The sequence below is a fragment of the Notechis scutatus genome, chromosome 6 (assembly GCF_049901735.1).
Source record: "Notechis scutatus isolate UNSWTSFEM ecotype Mainland chromosome 6, rNotScu1.2, whole genome shotgun sequence".
Lineage (NCBI taxonomy): Eukaryota > Metazoa > Chordata > Lepidosauria > Squamata > Elapidae > Notechis > Notechis scutatus.
The window spans coordinates 42,960,436-42,983,504 of NC_142014.1; the positions used below are offsets into that span (position 1 = coordinate 42,960,436).

The 23,069-nt window shown below is 36.3% G+C and overlaps 1 protein-coding gene across 1 annotated transcript in view; it reads right to left on the minus strand.

Annotated features, from left to right (window-relative positions):
• Positions 1-23,069, minus strand: part of SLC6A15 (solute carrier family 6 member 15) — a 37,289-nt gene that overhangs the window by 7,845 nt on the left and 6,375 nt on the right. Inside the window, exons 2-9 of the mRNA XM_026667679.2 lie at positions 16,955-17,430; positions 14,826-14,983; positions 8,421-8,547; positions 6,682-6,863; positions 5,689-5,799; positions 1,838-2,079; positions 1,541-1,730; positions 443-635 (exon numbers count right to left, since the gene is read on the minus strand). Of these exons, the coding sequence (XP_026523464.2) occupies positions 443-635; positions 1,541-1,730; positions 1,838-2,079; positions 5,689-5,799; positions 6,682-6,863; positions 8,421-8,547; positions 14,826-14,983; positions 16,955-17,243 (1,492 nt within the window). The 5' untranslated portion in view covers positions 17,244-17,430. The remainder of the gene's footprint in view (positions 1-442; positions 636-1,540; positions 1,731-1,837; positions 2,080-5,688; positions 5,800-6,681; positions 6,864-8,420; positions 8,548-14,825; positions 14,984-16,954; positions 17,431-23,069) is intronic.

The following is a 23,069-nucleotide window of genomic DNA, read 5'->3' on the forward strand; positions in this document are numbered from 1 at the left end:
AATTCCCCTTTTGTCTTCAAGCAGCTGTTCCATATTTGAGATGGACTATTCCATCCTCATAGGAAGTGTTCTATTACTGTTCTGACCTTGCTAGTAAATGCTAGTATGAGCACTTCCTTTGAAACCAGAACAGCCTATTGAAAATGTTGCACTTGAAATGCTTTGCACACCTCTAATAAAATACATGTGGCTGTCTGTTGACAGAATCACATCAATCATCAAAGGGAGGCAATTTTATCTCTGCCCTGCAGTAACTGGCACATGCTTCTAATCTTTTCTGAACAGTCCTGTGATAGGAAGGGTTTCAAAGAAGAGTAAAAGCACCTTTTTTACTGGTAAAAAGCATTCCATTAATATAAAAACAGTTTAGGAGGCTACTTTGTAGAGGCCATTTTCTTGTAGACAACTTCAAATACAAAGAAAGAAATGTATGCCAACTCACCAGTCAGAATTTCTTTTCTCACTTTGAAGGTATCAACTAGAGGTGTAGTGATTCCTTCAATTGTTCCAAACATGCTGCCAAGCCCTAGATTTACCAGCATCAGGAAAAACATCACTGACCAGAAAGGAGAAGCAGGGAAGTGCGTCATGGCTTCAGTGAAGGCAATGAAAGCTAAACCAGTTCCTTGAACAGCCTGTCAAGGAGAAATCTCAGTGATTAAAATTGGTCAAGAAGAGGAAGTTTGAAAAGAAAGTAGAGACACTGAAACACACTTAGTGAAGAGAACCAGGAATGGATGCTACTGCTTAGAGCAGTTATGACAGCTAAACTGAATCAGATGATAGTCTGATTATTGTTTTATTCCAAGAGTTTTCTTTGTTCATTACTGCCATAAGCCTGACATAATGGTTCATCCCACTTTCATTGGCAGAGGAAGTGTGCTGGGGGTCCTGTCGACCTGATTATTCTGGCTGGCGGGATCCAGGAGGAAGGCCTTCTCTGCTGTTGCTCTTGCCATGTGGAATCAATGTGAGGTGAGTCCCAACAGCTCCTTTCATAAGGACCTAAAGATGTAACTCTGCCAATTGGCTTGGGGCCCCAATGGTGAATAGCACAGTGGAGGTGTTTGATCAAATAACCACAGATTCCAGCACCTCTACTCCTCCCCCACCTTCCCCATATTCCTTACAGTTTAATGTTTGATTTATTTATGTTTTAATGTATATGTGTAGATATATATTTATGACTGTAAACTGCCCTGAGTTGCCCTATGGTAAGATGGGTGCCAATAAATTTTAGTAAAAAATAAGTAAATAAACAAATAAATAAATATAAGCCCCTAATGGCTTACTGCATTGAAAAATTAATGTACCAGCTATGGATTTTCTGTGTTCCTTAACATCAGCAGTAAATTGTTCCAATTATGAAGTGGATAGGTATGGGAATGGATAAAACATAGACAAGGAAACTTGAGGCAAAGTTTTGATTTAGTACATTCCTTGGAAATGAAAAGCAAAGCTATTCTCAAAGGGCTAGAGGCTTATTAAAACAATTGGTCATATGTAAACTTTGTATCATGGATTGAATTATCAGTCTAACCTTATTAAGTTCATCTTGAATTTGACATGGTTTCAAACCCAGAGGAAATTCATCTTCTTTAACTTTCTGAATGATATCATAAATCAGATTATAATCCTCTGCTGTAATACTTGATAAATTAATATGATGAGGTATGATAGCCTGGCTGAGATTTCCACTATTCAGAAGGCTGATAATTTGTTGGGAATTTCTACAAAACAAACACAAAAACGCAAAGGCATACAATCACACAAAAGAATAAGAATGGAAATTCCCAAGAGAAATATTCTACAAAAATTAATAAATAAATATTCATACTGGACAATGCATTTCTCATTTATGATGTTTGCTTTGAAGCCCAGAACAGCAAACACCACTAAAGTTGCCAGCACAGAAGTGAAAAAATTGATGAAGGACACCAGAACAGCATCGAAATGGCAGTTGTTGTCTCTCTTGTTGTAGCTTGAAAAGGCAATGACTCCACCAAATCCAAGTCCTAAGGCAAAGAACACCTGAGTAGCAGCTTCTCTCCAGACATTAGGCTCCAGCATTATTTCAAGCTGTTTGAAATCAGATACAATATAAGTCAACTATAAAATGCAGCATTTCTGTTAAACAGAGGCAACAAATAATCAGGAAACATTCTAAATATCACTTTCCAGTGATAACACACAGTTCAGCCCAATTTGATAATGATCAGTATTTGTCAACCTCAGAAGTTTTAAGATAGGTGAACTTCAACTCCCAGAATTCACCAGCTAGCAAGAAGAATTCTGGGACAAAGTCCACACATCTTAAAGTTAAGTTTGACAAACAAACACTGCACTAGATAATCAAGAGTATATTCTGTCCTCTATTTGTTTTGAAAAATAGCTAAAACATATTCCAAATGTTACATAAAGCTAACATTAAAAATTTGCCTAGTGTTTTCCATTTACATATATAAAAATTCCAATAATACTGTCAATATGGTTCTTAAGGATAACTGGAATTTGCCCAGAGAAATAACAAAGAACAATCCAGCAGAATTAAATTGATAAAAGACTGATTTGAATTATATATTATTAATTGCTGCTTAATCTCCAAATCAAAATCACAGTAAAATTATGATTCCTATATAAAGAAGAAAATCTTTTTCAGGATTTTGAGAAAAATGTGGTTTTAATATATGAAAGATTTATTCAACAATATGTGTAACATTTCTTGAAAACCCAAGATTTGGGGAATTTTTAAAATTATTTTTCACTTTTATATCAATTATAGAAAGTACAGACCTTGGACAGACCTTGAACGGAAATGTAAATTTTACTTTGTGAAAACAGAACAACTCATTAGCTAAAGGTAAAGCAGGACTTATGGCCACACATCTGTGCCTGTCAAATCTGATGAACGTGTTATTAGTTCGATGGTGTTTATTCCACTGAAAGCAGATCTAAGATCACAGCTTATGGAATTTGACGTATGCCAAATGTCAGTAGTATTATCTAGCAAACAGAAATTTTAAAGTAGCCCATTATTTCAGTATTCTTTTTGAACATAATGCATTCTTTTAATAAAAGCAAATTCAAATATTTTTCCAAGCTAATAGAGCTCTAAAAATGCACATTTCAATAATAGGAAATGCTTTCTATCTAAATACTTATATTGAGATTTATCACATGTGAACTAATCTTTCCAAGTTGACATACCATAGTTGGATCACTAGATGGCACTATATGCCCAATTTTTATTCTCACTTTCCAATTGCTTTTAATGCTGTTTTGAGTCATGTAATCTTACCCTAGAAAAATTCTTTCTAGTTTTATTTTCCCCCTCAACATGTCAGTAATCACATTTCTCTGAGTTTTGGGGTTCAAGTATTGCTTTTTTTACTCATTATTTGATGAAAAATGAATTTATGGACTTAAGGATGCAACTATATGTTCACTTCCTTAGAAATTGCAATTATAATTACCTCTAATAGGATGGAGGATTAACAGGTGTTATCAGTGAAAAAGCATCAATTTTGCCACAGATAGAATTATACTAGTCTTTGACCAGAATAAAGATTTGATTTGACTCAAGTAGGTTGGCAAAGACCTGAAATCCAAGGGACTGGCTGCTTGTCAATGTAGACAATATTGAACTAAGAATGGCTCAGAATTTACTTTTATAGAAGCATTTCATATAGTGAAAATACTGGGATGGTAGCTCAGTTCATTGCAACCATTATAAATTATCAGATATGACAATGAACTGCAAGTTTATAACACAGAATTTTCTTAGACTTGATATAGCTCTGTTAAATGAAGCATCTGATTTAAAGCTGAAATACATGGAAATAGCCATAATGATTCAAAATATTCCATTTATTGTAATTGAAACAAAAAAATTGTCAGACTGGCCCCTCCTATATTATAGATGTCACCTATTCCAGCACTCAAAAAAACAAGCAATGAAGGCTTTATTGTACACCTCTGATTTAGTGAAACATATTGTGTTCTATCCTAAAAGTATTTTTTCAAGAGGCAACTGGACTTTCTGATTTTTCTTTGAAGACGTTTCGCTTCTCATCCAAGAAGCTTCTTCAGAGCTGAAGAAACTTCTTGGATGAGAAGCAAAATATCTTCAAAAGAACCAGAAAGTCCAGTTGCCTCTTGAAAAAGCACCTTTGGGACAACCATGACCTGGATAACTGACAATCTCCCTAGACAAGGGCTGTCAAACTCCCGGTCTGCAGGCCGGATGCATCACATAATAGCCATGCCCATGTCTAGTTTAGGAAAGGGGGGAAAAGGCCTGATACGTCATGTGACATTGCTGTGACAATGTAAGTTTGACACCCCTGCCCTAGTCAAATGGTGTTCTGCATGGGAAGAAACCTGACTTTAAAATAATAGGTAGTTGAGAAAAATCCAGCCAAATTATTGCTTCCAAATTCTGAGGAGATATTCAGCTCCTACCTCCCTGTATATCTGGCAAGGCAACTGATCTGGTTAAGGTAAGTGATGGGCATAAAGGAGGGAAATAAATAACTGTTGGCAGCAGAAGATGAAGAAGATTACTGCAAAAATATTTAATACAAGGGATATTTGTATCTGACTGTTCTCAAAATGATTATTACATGTCTAAACAAGCTGCTCATCTAAAATGTACAATCACTGAGGGTCATATATAAAGGGATTACATAAATCTTAGTTCTTTCCAACTGCTGTTTCAGACTTCCCGGGTGACTTTTCCTAAATCTTTTCATCATTCTCTGGTTTACTTTATAATTATTACATTTTGAATAATGCTTCCAAGATTCTGCTACAACTTAGTGTTCAAGATAGATTTGTAATTGTCTTGTACAAATCAGATGTATACATTGCAACATGTTAATCACTTTTCAAATGTGTACTAAGATAATTTAGATTATGTAATAGCTGCAGCTGTGAAGGTCTTCAAAGGGGGCATTTTGCTTTGATCAAAATTTGATTGAAGTGCCCATTTGAAGTGGTACAACAGAATAAAAAAGCATTTTCTTTTAAATGTTGGGTTATCCTGGTTTGGGCAGAGTTAGTTAATTGTTCAAGTTGACGCATCACTTTGAATCGGATTGCTGTAGCCTTGAAGCTATTCCCCAATGTGGAGTTGGGCCACTCCTCACAGCTTTATTAAATATCTTCCTTTAAGCTTTCACTCCTTAACCCTATGAAAGAGAACGGGGCATACTGCTGAGTCCTATCTCCTTCTCCACATTTGGATCAATCCATGCATTAGAACACAAATACTGAAAAGGGAATCAGATGAGGGTATATGTGTGTCAAGGATTTATTTATTTAATTTTGAAACTTACATTATAAGAGTAACATAAATTTGTTATCCTGTTCCAGGCTAAGCTATCTTCTTTTCTTTCATCAAGCACGCCAATACAATGTTTTGGGTCCCTTTCTTACTGCTGTAAACTCAAACCACTGAAAGTGAGTATGAATCAAGAATCAAGGACAATACCTATTAGATGGAAAAGTCCTAATCCTGAGAGTGATAATGTAGTTTAAAAACATAATAATAATGACTTTATATATTTGAGCTAGAACTATCTTCCACAGCACATGTATCCAAAAGCAGTAGACTTCTAACTGATTACAAGTTTATTAAAGCTATTGAAAGGTAAATAGTAAGTGATATCAGAAGCGATCAAGCATTACCTTTGGAGTAAACATATGACGAATCCCATCCAGTGAACCTTTTAAAAGCAGCCCTCTGATTAGAAAGCACAGAAGTACGACATAAGGGAAAAGAGAGCTAAAGTACATTACCTGAAAGATATTAAAAGCAAATCATTTTAAAAACAAAAGAAACTTTCTCAACCATCCTGCCCTGACTGACTGTGCATAAAAATGGGTGGAACTCTGAAATCAACCAATTATACTTTCTGGATGTGCTACTACTGTGTTCATCCAGGAGAAAATCTACATGATCACTAGGAGTCAACGCCAATGGCACCAACATTTTTGCTCATTTTGCTTGATTATTTGCTTCCCCAGCATGGTTAATTAGGTGATTAATTTTAATAATTCTATTATAGCTCTCTTTTCCACTCTTTCTATCTTCTTCAAATAAAGCCATGTTATCTTCTATACTAGTGGGGGCTTCTATTCTGAGCCCCAATTGCTCAGTGGTCTCATTTTACATCAGCTCCAATCTTCCTTCAGTGATGCAAAACTGTTCAGCTCTGTCTGTTCACTCAGAGTTCCCTTAAAAGATTGTAAGTCTGTCTGAGTGATCTTTTTCTTGCTGTTAAGAGTCTTCCATACGATTATATCACAAATGTTTGATACTTGAACTTACTGTTTCCCTATTTCTCGGATTTAGTCAAAATCAAATTAATAAAGCAAACTGTGCTCAAAAATAGAGCTACTAAATCCACTCCATTCTTTTTAATTATGTGCTGAGATGTAATTATAAGTATTATTCATAGCAAATGAAAACAGATCAAGGTTCTCATGCCATGATAATCCTTTCTTTTATTCAGAGATGGTTTTTGTTTTTAGCAGACTATAATTTAAAAATTATTATACCAACATTTTTCTACTTGAAAGGATAAAGAAACATACACACAATGAGTCATATCTTCTAGCAAACCTTGGTAAAATAGGCAAAGGGGTGTGGTGAATAAGAACATAGGTGGTAATACTCACTTTGCCTGAAGACTGGATGCCTTTAATCATTGCCAGGCACACCATAACCCATGCAGCTAACAAGCAGATGGTCATTTTCCAATTCAGACCTCCACTCTCAGATATAGAATTAGAAATATTGAGTGCTTCTCTGTACCAGTAATATGTTGTAGCTGAGCTTTTTTCACATTCTGGCTCCACAACTGAGGAGAGAGGAGAGGATTAACTTCAATTAGAAAATAATACAAAATTATTTGTAGTAGTCAAAAGCCTTAAGGCAATTGCTGCAATTTGCTCTTCTATATTTTGGAAATATTTAGATATTTACCTTTGAGAACTCAGAAATGTGAGCCAAACTATAAATATTTTGTTGGCATGTTGTTCTAAACCTCTAAAATGCCAATAATTACAGTTAATCCCATATTGTCTTCAAAGCAGTTCAAGACTTTTTAAATGAACACCATGTCAAACTCTTTCTTCCAATTTACCAGATGGCTTCTTCTCCTATGCAAAAGGTGTTTATTTTCCTCCACTAGTCTCATATTTTTTTATATTTTGTTTCTGTTGGTGATATTTTCAGCTTTAACTCTCTGTCTCTGCTTCTTCATCTAGGAAGAAGGCCCCAGTTTATTTCTTGGTGTCTTCTCTTGGATTTATTGAGGTGTTGGAAGGGGTAGTAGCCATGGCCACTTTTTAATTATCTTTTAACTATGGTAACTGACAAGAGCTCTACATCTCATAGCTACAAGAGCCCTGCACCTCATTCAGAACAATTGTTTTTCCCTTCACTTGAATGAGAACAATGAAAGGGATACAGTGCTATTTTAAAAAGTAGCTGTGAAATAATCCAGATTCAAAGGGAAAAATAAGATTCAAAAAGTATTAAGTGCCCATGTGAAACCTGTTGGAAATACCTTAAACCAAACACAGTGGGGGGGGCGGGTTCCTAATTTCCATGGCAGCTACAAAGCCAAGTGCTTAAAAATATTGTTTTTTAAGGTATTCTAATACCTAAAAGCTGGAGACCTGAGTGCATCAGGACAAGGTGAGTTCCGTCCTCACCCCAGCTGCTGTCAAACTAGTAGTTTGAAAACATGCAAACACAAGCAGATAAATAGGTATCACTTTGATGGGAAGGTAACAACTTTTGTGATGTCATGCTGGTCACATGACCATGGAATGTCTTCAGACAGGCTCCTGGCTCAATGGCCTGGAAATGGAAATGAACACTGCCCCTTATAGTTGTCAACAAACTAGAAGAATAAAATGTGGAGGAACTTCTTTAACCAGGAAACAGTGGTCCAAAGTCACTAAATGGGAGTTGATTTCAAGTTGGGTCTCTCTGATCCTACTTCAGCACATTAATTCAACATACTGTATTTCAATATGTGATGGATGATGAAGCTATTGGACAACATGCTGCAGTGCCTTCTCTAATCCGCCAGCCAATTACAAACAGACATGTCTCATCTAACTGGCTTCTCCAGCTCTTAGTCATTCTTCTGATACTTAATGATGGGATACAGGGATTGATTAAAAAAAATAGTTTTATTGTAAAACTAATAATGGTGATGGGAGAAATCAAATTTATTTAACAATGCTACCTGATCGGAATATTGTGAACCAAATTATCTAGGCCTATTTATTTTTCATTTTGTTCTTTATTTTTTAAAACAAGATATCTTTTACAAGACGTCAGTAAAAAGTGCATTATTTAAAAGAGAGAGAAAAAACAACACATTACTACATTTAACACTTACAGGTATGTGACGAATTTTTCACCAAGGGACACTGATCCCATGGCAATGGATGCTGAAAGGATTGAGAAAAGTAAAACAAACTCCATCCAATGATGACATTGTAATACAGGGCCACAAAAAAGCATACCTGTGAAAGAAGCAAACATTTAAAATACAGTTTTCATAAATGCACATTAGTTCTGTGCATGTTTCAGAAGAACTGCTCCAGTGCATAGCACTTTTCTTAAAGCTAACATATCCACGCTGTTCCTTCTACTGAACAGATCCGCTCTGGGTTGGCTGTTTTTGGCAATCCCTGTGAAGTCTCCAAACTCCTCTTATTGAGGATGTGCCACATGTCTTAGAAGAACATTTATACCTTTTTCAGTCATTGGTTAGAGCTGGGCATAGGAAAAGGACAATCCTGCTTGATTTATCTTTGTTGGGGACTTAGTTGACACCCCTCCTACTCCTGTTTTCCATTTATCAGCCTTGGATACCATTGCAATGGCATCTTTCTGGACTGCCTGAACCTGATCAGGGATTGGAGTCATTGTTTTTCAGTGGTTCATTAATGAGCAATTTCAGTCAGTGGCAAGGCAGAAGAGATTAATTCAGTGGCCACTCTTTTGTGAGTACCTCAAGGTTTGGTCCAATCTCCACTGTTTTTTAATATCATTACAAAGCCACTGGGAAAGCTACTGTCAGTTAGGGGATGAAGTATAATCAATATGCAGGTGAAATTCAACTATGCTTTGCCATCCCAGAGATGGCAGAGATACCATTAAAGATAAATTCCCAAAGACTGTTGATTTGGAGGGGAAGAAACAGGTTAAATGGGAACCCATGTAACACAAAACTGATATTTGTTTCCTGTCATACTTGACAAAGAAGCGGTATCTCTCAAAGAACAATTCTATGATTAGGAGTTCTCTTAGATGCAAGGCTACTGTTTAATAAGTAAGTGGAAAGTAAGTGGAAAGTTTAATAAGTAAGTGGAAAGTGGTAGCTGTTGGACAATTCCTTGGCTCTGGATGGTGCAGTAGTTACAGTCCTATATGGAACAGAAAGATGTCATAATAGTGACTCATGTCCTTATCAAAATATATATATATATATATATATCTCAGACAGCCCATAACTATGTTAGGTTTTCATAGACCCATTAAGCTGGGAGAGTGGCTCCAACAGATCCCAGGAATGACATCAGAGCTTTCTCTAGAACAGAGGTCTCCAACCTTGGCAACTTTAAGCAAAACTGGCTGAGGAATTCTGGGAATTGAAGTCCACAAGTCTTAAAGTTGCCAAGATTGGAGACCCCTGCTCTAGAAGAGTGCAGTAATAGGAGGAGCTAAGATCCTGCACACAACCCTCAAACTTCTTAGCTCTCTGGTTAGGTTTTAATATTAATTAAAATACAGGAGTATTTTGAAGGTCTGCAAGTTTTTCTGAGTCAGACATGAATGGAGGTAGCTTTGCTATAAGTCTAGCAAAACAAACACTTGGATCATTGCAATGCAATTTATGTGAACTATATTTGATACAGAGTGCAGCAGCCTGTTGGATGGATGATACTCCCCACCATGAGCATATGACCTGCATTGCAGCTCACAGACAAATCAGAGACTAGCAGGTTTCTGTATCAATTCAAAGTGATGCTTTTGTTTTAATTTAAGTGCCCTTCAGAACTGCTGTTCCCAATTAGAATAATCTATCCAATACCACGCCGAAAGAGGAGACGAGGTAAACAAGCGGGAATTTTAAACAGACTAAGGAACAGGGGGGAAAAATTTCTCTCCCTTCAATCTTTCTGACTAATTTACTCTCACTGGCTAACAAGATGGATGAAATTCATCTCTTAAATAGATGGAATTCTGATTTTCATAATGTAGCTGTTCTTTGTTTTACTGAAACCTGGCTTAATCGACAAATTCATGGGGATAACAGTATATACATCCCAGGATTTCAGACATTTAGATCAGACAGAATTGAAGAGATACCAGGGTGGAGGATTATGTTTATATATCAACAACAGCTGGTCTCAGGATATAACTATAATATATAAGTTTTGTGATGAAAACTTAGAGTCTTTACACATCAACTGCAAGCCATTTTACTCTCCACGTGAGTTCTCCTCATTTCTCCTAATAGCTGTGTATGTTCCTCCACAAGCCTGTGTAAACAAGGCATTACGAACTCTTGCTGATCAAATTATGGAGGCTGAAGCCAAACACCTAGGTTCCCTTCCCATCATTTTAGGAGATTTCAATCAAGCAAATTTAAGGAAAGAGCTCTCAAAATATTTCCAGCATGTAAACTGTCCCACCAGAGGCAAAAATACTTTAGACAACTGCTACACAACAGTAAAAGATGCTTATAGGTCTTTACCACGAGCAGCTGTGGGACACTTTGACCACTGTATGATTCACCTTGTACCTGCCTACAGACAAAGACTTAAAACCATTAAACCAACAATTAAATCAGTGAAGACTTGATGAGGCAAAGCTGAAACTCCAGGCCTGCCTTGATTGCACTGATTGGAATGTTTTTGAAGATGCCTCTGCAGACCTAGATGAGCTCACAGATACTGTAACATCATATGTTAGCTTCTGTGAAGACTTATGTGTACCAACAAGGAACCTGAAAATATATAGTAACAATAAACCTTGGTTCACAGCTAAACTTAAGCAGCTATGTCGTTCCAAAGAGGAAGCCTTCAGAAAAGGTGACAGAATGCTATACAACCAGGCCAGAAACATATTAACAAGAGAGATCAGAGCAGCAAAAAGAAGCTACTCTGAAAAGTTAAAGAATCAATTCTCAACAAATGAACCAGAAAACATGTGGAAAACTCTTAAAAACATCACTGGCTTCAGCAAACCTCCTTCCTAGGCAGAAGGAAATCAACAACTAGCAGATGACCTGAATGTGTTTTACTGCAGGTTTGAAAAGAAACTACAGCCACCTATCTTCACAACCCACATCTCAAACACACCAACAACAGCCAAGCCTCCTACAACTGGCCCCAATCCATTGGGCTCACAACCTCTGGTGATCACAGAAAAAGAAGTACAAGATCTATTACACAGACAAAAGCCAGGAAAAGCACCAGGGCCAGACAAGATAATTCCTTCTTGCTTAAAAGTCTGTGCTGACCAATTGGCCCCCATCTTCACCCGAATCTTCAATAGATCACTAGAGATGTGCTATGTTCCTTCCTGCTTCAAATGTTCTACCATCATCCCAGTGCCAAAGAAGCCCTCCATCAAGGAACTGAATGACTACAGACCAGTTGCTCTATCATCTGTAGTAATGAAAATCTTTGAAAGGCTTGTGCTGTCCCACCTGAAAACCATCATGGATCCGTTGTTAGATCCCATGCAGTTTGCCTACCGAGCAAACAGATCGACAGATGATGCTGTTAACATGGCTCTGCATTACATCCTACAACACCTTGAATCTCCAAATACCTACGCAAGGGTCCTCTTTGTAGACTTCAGTTCAGCATTCAATACCATCATTCCAGACACTCTTCTAAGTAAATTAAACCAACTAGCGGTACCTGAACACACTTGTAAGTGGATCATAATGTTCCTAACAGACAGGAAGCAGCAGGTGAAGCTAGGCGGAATCACATCCGATACCTGTACAATCAGCACAGGGCCCCCCCAAGGCTGTGTGCTATCTCCACTTCTCTTCTCCCTATATACCAATGACTGTATCTCAAATGATCCATCTGTTAAAATACTAAAGTTTGCTGATGACACAACAGTGATTGGTCTCATTCAAGACAATGATGAATCTGCATACAGACAGGAGGTTATACAACTTACCCCGTGGTGTAACCGGAACGATCTGGAACTGAACACACTCAAAACCATAGAAATGGTGGTAGACTTTAGAAGAAACCCTCCCATACTACCACTTCTTACAATACTAGACAACACAGTATCAACAGTAGAGATCTTCAAATTTCTAGTTTCTACTACATCACATGACCTAAAATGGACACCTAACATCAAAAACATCATCAAAAAAGCACAACAAAGAATGTTCTTTCTGTGCCAACTCAGAAAGCTCAAACTGCCCAAGGAGCTGCTGATACAGTTCTACAGAGGAATTATTGAGTCTATCATCTGCACCTCTATAACTGTCTGGTTTGGTTCTGAAAATATTTACAGACCCCTCACATCCCGGACATAAACTGTTTAAACTCCTTCCCTCAAAACGACGGCCTAGAGCACTGCACACCAGAGCAACTAGACACAAGAACAGTTTTTTCCTGAAAGCCATCACTCTGCTAAACAAATGATTCCCTCAACACTGTTCAACTATTTACAAAGTGTACACTACTATTACTGTTAATCTTCTCATCACTCCTTGTCACCCATCCCCTCCGACTTGTGATTGTAGGACTGTAACTTTGTTGCTTGTATCCGTACAATTTATATTGACTGTTTCCTAATATGATTTGATTGTTGATTGTACCCTATGACTATCATTAAGTGTTATACGTTATGATTCTTGATTCTTAATGAATGTACCTTTTCTTTATGTATACTGAGAGTATTTACACCAAGGCAAATTCCTTGTGTGCCCAATCACACTTGGCCAATAAAGTATTCTATTCTATTCTTGTCTATTCTAAAAGAACTGCCAGTGAAGTCCTTTTTTTTCGTGTGTGTGTGTGTGTGTGTGTGTTAAGGGTATTACAAAATCAGTTTTCATTATGGATAATTTACTCTTAACAGCCTGTCCCTAGAACCTAAATCTGACTTTTCCATGGAAGCCTTCTGGAAATATGTGGAGATTCTCAACCATTAAGGTTATAGTTGTCCCAAAGGTGCTTTTTCAAAAAGCAACTGAAAACTAACTCTTTGCTGTTATCTAGCATGTACAGTACTTGGGTTTTTTGCAGTCTAACTATGGAACCCTTAATCGTTCTGTTATTCATCAACCTAGCCCAATTTGTTTTCCAGGTTTTTATAGTTTTTAGGGAATCTATTTTTAAGCTAATGCAGTGCTTCCATTAAGGGCACAAAAGCCTTGAAAAATGATGAATCGGTTTGTAGAATAGTCAAGAATTGCAGTGTTTATACATGGCCCAATCATTTTTGAGTTCTCAGAAAGTCTATTAGGCTTTTTTCTTCCAGCACTACACATCCTGTTCTGACAGAGCTGCAAATACTTAAATCTCATTGTATTGTTCCCAGATAGATTCATCTCTTCAGCTATGTTCTGTGACTCAGTACATTTAGTCTGGATCAATTATCTCCTGAATTGATGAAGCAACAGGTCCAGTACAGATCAAGAGTAAACAGATTTCTTTTCCCAAGGATTGGCAGCCATGCCTCATGTATTTATATTTTTTGATTCCAAAAATTTCTCAGATCACTTCACCAAAACCTTGAAATAAAATGATAATTTTTGGTGAAATATTTTATTCTTTGTTTCAAAGCAACTTTTATCTGTAGTGTGCACATTTGTATATATGTTTGCGCATTGATATAACATATATTTGTATATATGTAAAATATATACACATATATGTATCTCTGTCAGACCCTGGTAATTTTGATCCTTTGTATTCTGGGAATATCATTTTGTTAACCTTTCACTTCTGCGGCTTCTTGAGGACTCATAAAAAAAAGCAAATGGGAAACAATGCTGTTTTTTCTCCAATGAGAAACAGCTAAAATGTGCCACCAGGTGACAAAACTGTACAGCATCTTTATCAGCTGAGACACTGAGATAGGCAGCATATAAATTTAATAAATAAATAATAAATTACAGGGTTATTTCAGGATTAGTTCATCTTGTGATTTTTGAATACAAGACTGATCATTTGACAGCAGAACAACTTAAATGTAAAAAGTGATTGATTCCCAGCCTGTTTATTAGGACAAGAAGGATGGTACACTATTTATTTATTTGTTTGTTTGTTTGTTTGTTTAGGATGTGGGCATGCTGCTACACATTCTGTTTGTTTCAGATTGTTCAGCCATATGGAGAAGATAGTACTCTGCATAGGGCATCACCACCTCTGCACTGCTAAAGCTTTGGAGAAGATATCAAATTCCCCAGGAAGAATAATGATTTTCTCCTACTTGATAGAAAGAAATTAAGTTTTACATTTCAATATGTCCTGATTTTTATCTCTTATAAAACCATAGAGATATAAAGAAGCTACTTAGGCTATTCAATACAATCCTGATCTGTGTAGGAATCCAAATTAAATTGTTCCATACAGATACAAACAATCTAGCTTCTGCCTGGACACACCCAAAGAATGAATCTCATCATTTCTTTGAATAATTCAACGAAGTTAGAACTGATACTACAAGCTTGACATCTTAAGATAGCAAAAAACCTGAACATTCCATTATGTATTAAGATTTGGGAAGTACGTATTCTGAAGTCACTTACTATGCAACTTGCAAATCCAATTCCACCAAGCTTGGGGCTGATATAATTCCATACTCCAATGCTCCCACGGCGGATTCTTTGACCCACTGAAAGCTCCAGGAAAAAAAGTGGTATTCCAATGATCAGCAGCAAGATTAAATAGGGCACAAGATAGGCACCTGTCAAACAGAGGATGAGTAATATTCATATATGGAACAATCTTTAGAACAAAGTCCATGTGATATTATGACATTAAAACATAGATGAACATATTTTATATAATTGTTTTCAAATGAAACCTAATTTTGCTATATTGTGGTTATATTTAGGGTCTTAAACAAAAATAATAATTCTCATCTACCTAACCATCTAACATTCATTATTTTTATAACATTTTTCTTCTTTAAAAATACAGGAGATGAGCAGGAAGGGAATAGATTTTTCTCCCTTCTTTTGCAGTATCAATTAGTACGTAAGTCTTCCTATATAGTTTGCATGCAGTGATTACAAGATAATTACATTGCACAGCAAACAACTTATCATATCAATAAATATCTCTGCTAGCTTCAGTGTTGAACAATTCATTAATTACATGAAATCTAGTAACTGTGAAGAGCAGTAGGAAGCTATTGATGGTCTCTTTTGCAACTGAAGGGAAAAGTGCATGTAGTTTGCCAGGTGGATGTTTATTTTCAAAAAATGGTGAAATAAATGCCAACTAAAAAGATTCAGTCATTTATTTGGTGGAGGAGAGAATACATAGTATTTTTAAAAAAAACAAATTAAATTAAAATGTTTAACAAACCTTATAACTGTAACTCTTAAAAATCTGACAAATTCATGAAGTTAATTATGAATATATCTATATCAGCAAGTAGTTCTTCTATCAAAAGGATTAATATTGCAATACAACATAAATACAATGAAGCTAACTTTTGAGTAAACAGAATTATTTTTCAAAAAAAAAAAGATAGATGTTAAGTCAGGCCCCATCTATAATGTTTTACATGATTTCTATCTCCCCCTTAGAACATATTACAGGACAGGGTAGCTATAACATCTCTATACACACACACACACACACACACACACACACACACACACACACATGCATGCATAATGCTTGTAATGGGCTCTCATAATTTTCATGTGAGGAACTTCAAAACTTTCACAGTATAAACCATGAAAGCCTCTGAATTACAATAAACTTTCTTTAGTTATTTAAAAGAAAAAAATATGTAATTGTGAGAGATATAAACATTCAGAGATCAAACCAGATAATGTTTTTCATACAAGTATTTAACATGCAAACTTTTAAAAATAAAAATGCAAATAACTGATATTGCATGGACCACTTATTATCAGTAGTTCAGCTGGCAATCACACAAGAGAGTTCAACATTTTCCACTGCTGAATTTCTGCTGAAAATTGCTCTTTTAAAATTGCTCTTTGCATTGATGAGAAAACTCCTATAGGCACCAGTGGGGCATTTTCTCACCATATAGTATCAACTACAGAGGTGAGATTTTTCTTAGGTCTTTAACATAAAACAATTTGCTTGCTCATCTCGAAGGTGCTTTTTTCAGGAGGCAACTGAATGTCTCTCTTTTCATCCAAGAAGTTTCTTCAACTCTGACTGGATGGTGGGAAATGGAAAGATTTATATTCCTTGTAGACAACTGGTCATTTGCATTCTTTTAGAGAGTCACTGAGAAACTTGGAGGTTTGTCTGTGTCCTCAGGGTCATCTGTGTAGTGAAAATGGGTGTGGACCCTTGTTGGCTGCAGGATGTTTTTTGCCCTGTGTCCCTTTCCTGTGGAATACAGCTGTTGGGGATGAGTCTCTGTTGTCTGCATCTCAAACTGAAATGCAAAAGAAAAAAACTTCAAAGAAAAAGCAAGAAAGTCCAGTTGCCTCCTGAAAAAAGCAGCTTTGGGACCACCATGACCTGGATGACCGAGAATCTTCATAGACAATTTGCATAGAAAATCATCAATCTCACTCTCTATTGGCCAGTGCTTTTCGGATGTTTAAAAGAATCGCTTATTAGCAGTTTGAATACCTCAGTGCTAGGAATGAGATGGGAAAGTAACAGAGACCAATAATATTGAACTGTACAGAAGCTACCTCCATGAGTATAACAGACTTACCGCCACCATTTTTTTGACACAGGTATGGAAAACGCCACACATTTCCCAAGCCTACAGAAAATCCAACTTGGGCCAGAATATACTGAAGTTTGCTATTCCAGGCTGGTCGCTCATCTTCTACATCAGATCCCTCTTCTACATCTACATCTTTGTCCTCAGGATCATTAACTGACAATTCACTTTTTTTAAAAGCATCCTCAACAGAATCTTCATTGGATAAGAGGTCCTTGACTGATTCGATGACATCATCATCTATCTCTCTTTTTACTACTTTGCTGTTCTTAGGCATTTGCAATAAGGAAATGGAAATTCCAGAGGAGATTTGGTTTAGACAAGCCGTCCAGCTTCAGTCCGGATAGAATTTTGCAAAGTCTAAACTTCTTGAAGAAAAGGTCCACAGTAAGTCCTTTATTCAACCAGATCAAAATGTTTGTTATTGCTTCCTGTTTGTAATGGCTTGCTGTTAGCATAAATAGCTGCATGTAAGAGAGAGAGAGAGAGAGAATGTTATTATACAACAGAAAATACAAATTGGCCACGTGGTGTAGGATGGAAACTAAGTGACTGTGATCATCTCCTGTTCTTATTTCTATTTTAAAATCACAAATTTGAGATTCTAGAGAGTCAGTGCAATCAACAGCCTGAAAAGAGTGCTTGAAAAGAGTGTAAGATATGACAGCCCCTATCATTATTTTTTCTACAGCTGCATTGAACTGCAATCATGTTTTTTTTTTTAAAAAAAAAGCACAGGTTAAAATGGAAAGACCAGAGAAGAATAAATGGCTTTCTACTGATAACTCAATCAGATTGTGCTACTCTTGTATGGTTGTCTGTGGAAAAATAAGACATAGAATGAGGTGGCAGCTACAACTCAGGCCACTATAGTTAAAGAGTAAAACTTAGTCAGGGTGCTAGCATATAAATATTATTTTATTCAGCATGTTCTACTCAGTGACAATTCACCCACTCAAAAACAGTATAATTTCTCATCATGGAGATTTTCTTGGTATCTCTGTTTGAGGGGTCAGCTCTTGGAAAATACAATCAACGTCCACCCACAAAAAAAAAAGTGTTTCTTCACACTCAGAATGGAGACTTGTGGCAATGTATTTTTTTTATTCACCAATACACTGCTCATAGTATGTGAGGAAAAAGTGCAAGAGCCATCTTTGATGAATGTCCTCTTCCCCTCTGAACTGACCTGTGTAATGACTTCTATGATTTACCTTGTAATAAGGCTTGGCTTTCCAACTCTACTTGCTGGAGTTAAGCTCTGAGAAATACATATTTTGGTTTGAAACCTATAAGCGCTCTTTAAAAAGAATACACACACCCATACATAAGATTGCAAGTTGCAGCCACATGATGTCTCACTTAATGACCAAATGGGAAGTGACAACCTAAGTCTATCAGGGTCACACCATTTTCTGTTTAGTGATTGTGGCATTTAGTCATAGATTTGCTGGTCCCAATTATGGTCACTAAGTAAGGATTACCTGTACTCAATCTGCATTGACCATTTATTCCAATTAGTACTGGCCCAATCAAAAGGTTAAACAGGGATAAACTATTATTGATCCCATATTTGGGGGAAGTTCTGGAGGCTGAGGCAAGAAGGTGCTGCGCTGATGTTGTTGAACATTCCTGGTTGAGATCAGGTTATTCCTCTCTTTGTTAATATTTGTTTGTGATTTCAAGTCAGTTTCTTTTTTTACTCCTGGCATTTGCCTGGACAAGTCCCTGCAGTTTTCATAGCAGGGGTTTTCAGAAATGGTTTTCCATTTGCCTGCTTTGCAGGGTTGAGAGACAATGACTGATCCAACGTAATCCAGCTGGCTTTATGCCTAAGGCAGGACTACAACTCACAATCTCCCAGTTTCTAGCCTGAAGCTTTAACTGCTAGGCAAAACTAGGTGGCATCAATTATTTTAGATTATTCTGGAAACTGCAAGTATCAGCTCCAGAAAAGTTCTTGTTTATGATTCCATAGGTAACTTCTCCTGTAAAAGCAACAACTATGTACTTTTTAAATGTAATAGATATTCCACTTAAAGTATTAATTAAAATCTGCTATGAAAATCTGTTACACACAGATCTTATTCTCCTATATTCCAGAAACAAATTGTCCCTCAACCTGCTACTAACAGATGAAGATCCAAGCTGTATGCAGCTCGAACCTTCACTAACTATGTCAACTGATCTAGATAAAAACAGCACTTCTTGGATCTGCTAACAATTAAAGGCAATGTTGTAAAAATTAAATTTTTAGGATCTTTACAATTTGCAGTAAACTTATAATCCTGAACACTTTTAGATGAAAGCCTATATGCATGAGTGACAATTTAAAAGAACCATTTAAAGATGAGTATGCATATTTCACTATTAAATTTAAATGATTGCCACAGTTTTCTAGCCAAATAAATGTTGCAGTCCTTGTTTTATTAATGGTTTGCAATTTCAAAACATAGAAGTTTTTGTATACTAGTAAAAAGGCTATGTGAGTATAATTCTGGGTATTCCTGTATAAGCCAGTTTTAGGTTCGCCCCAAGCAACAGCCTGATACTAGATCCATGGTGTGGACAAGGGGGAAGTCAAAGTGATGCAATCGACATGCCCCAAGGGGGCAAAGCTTGTGGTCTGATGTGACTTTCATCACTGTGATGAAAACAATAAGATCTTGCAGGTGCTGCTGCTATTACCAAACCAAGAGATGAGTGGGAACTGTTCTCCCTCCCAAACGAGATGGGCTTATGGCCCATTATATTGTGTGGGTAGGAAAAGAAGCATGAGAATTTAATCTTGATTTCATCATAAATCAATCCTGCATTTGTTCCACAGCAATACCTGGAATTGTTTCATAAGGCATTCTTTAGCTTCTCTACAATACAGGTAGTCTTCACTTAACATCTACTCATTCAGCAAGTTATGACACTACTGAATAAGGTATGATGGGTTGTAATAGATGCACCCACTGCAGCATTCCCATGGTCATGTGATCACAACTCAGGTGCTTGGCAACTAGCTTGCAATTATGACATTGCAACATCATGTGGTCACATTGTCACCATTTGTGACCTTCACTGATGGCTTCCAAGAAGCAATTAATGGATAAGATGGCAAGAGGTCACAGGTGGCAACCCTGTGACTATGGGTGCTGCAACTATGTGGGTTCACTAACAATGGCAATTGGGACTACTCAAACTGCCACCATAAATTGGCACTGTCACTTGACATTGTATCTTACAATTGCATTGTTTTAGTGACAGAGTTCCCAATCTCAATTGCTATTGGTAAGTGAGGACTACCTGGAAATCTATTTTCCTGTATTTTTCAGTTCCTCTTTAGTAATTACCAATTCATCTTGTCAGGAGACCCCTGACACCTCTAAAAAGTTATTATTTCCAGAATGCCCAATTTAGGGATTTTGCAATTATTCTGAGGTTGTAAAATACTGTTTTATTACATCAGTTGTTAAATGTTATTTATAGAGATATACAGAGCATTTCAATCTCAAAACATTCAAATATCATTTTTCAGTGATCTAAACATGAACTAAATCATGAGCATTTTATTTTGATATCCAAAAACACATGAAACAAAGCTAGACTGTTTCAATAGGCAGTTTTGAATGTCCAACTCAGCAAGGCAATTGTTTAGTTACATTGATTTGGCTGCTTTTTCTCAAATATTTTCCACTCAATCACAACAAATGGTTACAATCTTGCTGTTATTAGTTTGGATGGGCTTGAGTGGAAATAGACTGTTGAGACCAATACATATTCAAACAGAGAGGTCCGATTATGTTGTATACTTTCATGCCCAATAAATTACTGTTTTAAAAATGTTATGGAGAAACAGATTGTAGATCAAGGGTCTTCAAACTTGGCAAGTTTAAGACTTGTGGACTTCAACTCCCAGAATTCTTGAGCTAACGTGACTGGAGGAGGAATTCTGGGAGTTAAAGTCCACAAGTCTTAAAGTTGTCAAGTTTGAAGACCCTTGTTGTAGATAGATAAATTGCATGATCTTGTGTCCTTTTGATTTTGGACTTCAGGATGTATTTAAAATACAAAGACACTACATTATGTCAGTTTGATTCTCGAACTTTAATGTGTAAGTTCACTCTATGCGTATTTTTCTGCCTTGTAATGTTAATGTTATTCATGCAATTAATAAACATCAACTTCTTTCTTTCAGCCAGTAATCCCTGTTGGATACAGATAAAAACACTAATGTAGGTGCTTTTGCTAACTTGCACCTGGCAAGTGGACTGCGAAAAAAAGAAAGACAAATCTGTTGCTTGATCTTGGGAAATAAGTGGGATGTTAGTGCCTACAGAGAAGTTGGCTAAGAAAATGAATAATAATTATTTTAAATCAAAACTTTAAGGAAATATGAGCAAAGAGATCTGCTAATTGAAAGGAACATAGAAGTTATTAGTTACTGAATTGGTTTCATTCTCTACAAACTGAAATACCTATTGTAAGAAACTGAAAAGATTTCTGTCTATTCTGAAGAGGGTCCCAATATTCCATTCCAGCAGCAACGTGGATGGACTCAGTTATAGTGGCAATGAGCACACACATTGGAAGATTTTGCAAGTATAGGTCAGAAATATATCATCACGGAAAAAGTCTATCTATGTGATTCTAGGGAATGAACATGATGTGATGGCACAATTATTGGGAGAGTGGATGGGCAGTCCTACAAATATGAAAGTCTTGCAGTAATTACTGAGCAGAAACAGAAACAGAATTAAAACTTTAGTATTTAATCAGAGAGTCATATTAGCCAAAGGTGAAACTCTAAGTAAGTGTGAGCTCCACAATTCCAAGTATTTCTCTGAATCTTGCATTGTATTTTACATAAAAATACATGGGGCATACTTTAGGAGAATGAAATTTAGTAAATTATGCCTTTGACAATTGATTAAGGGTATACAAAACACTTCTGAGATTTCTTCCAATCTTTTTTGAAAGTGGTTTGAATTCAAAAGGCTCTTTGGATTTTAAAGCTTGCAGACTCATGATGGGCAATTTCAAGTTTTAAACAGTGCACATTTGAAATATTTGTAAGCTATTGTATATATCAGTGTTTACCTAGCTGTATAACTTTTGATTTATGATTCCCACCATCCCTTACCAATATGGTTAACATCTAATGATAAAAGTGGTTATCCAAATTATTTAAAAGAATTCAAGTTAAGGTCTCTAAACACCACTTTTCAGAATATGACAATACTCTGCCTCTAGGAAAAGAAAATAATCATACTTATAACTTATGTTGAATATAAAGTATATTTACTTTGATGCCTGCATTCCAGAAACATTCCTTTGAGACAGACTCTTAGAAAGCTAATAACAAGTGATAATAGCTTCTGTGCAACCTAAGTAAGTATCAATTTACAGGAATGAACAAATGAGGAAAAAATAAATTAATTAATATTTCTTATGCAAAAGGAACGGTATCTGACAATTAGTAAGGATGCCAAATGCATAAACACAGGCCTGGGCTGGGTCCTGCTGGGTTTCCATTCTTACTTGCATTTATTTTATGGATGAGCTATTGACTATATTCTACTACCATTAACAATTTTAAAAATACACATAAAAGGAGGGATTCTATAATTGCAGGCTCTCTTGGCAGAAAAAAAGATTAGCAGGTTTGGTTGGATTATTTTGAGAGGCTAGGTATGCCAGGATATCAGAAATTCAGCAATTTAACTTCTAATAAAGGAGTATTTTGCAACTGACCATACCCTGTGACTGCCATTTTATGAAATTACTATTGTATATATTGTGCACTGAATGTTACATTTAAGCACCATTAAAAAGCTATTTTGACATGCACAGAACTCTTTCATCAGATAGTAATAATAGCAATCTTGGAGTAGGAAATCTGAAAATAAAATCTAAAAAGAAAAATTTATGTATATACACACACATATACATGCATACATATTACATTGTGTGTGTGTGTGTGTGTGTGTGTTTATGGTGTGCTTCTGCAGTTCTGCTCACCATGTTTTACCTATGAAGATAATATCAGTTGAAAATATACTTCAAAGTGTTCAAAATCAACTATTCAGGCGCAAAGGGATATGGCATATATTAA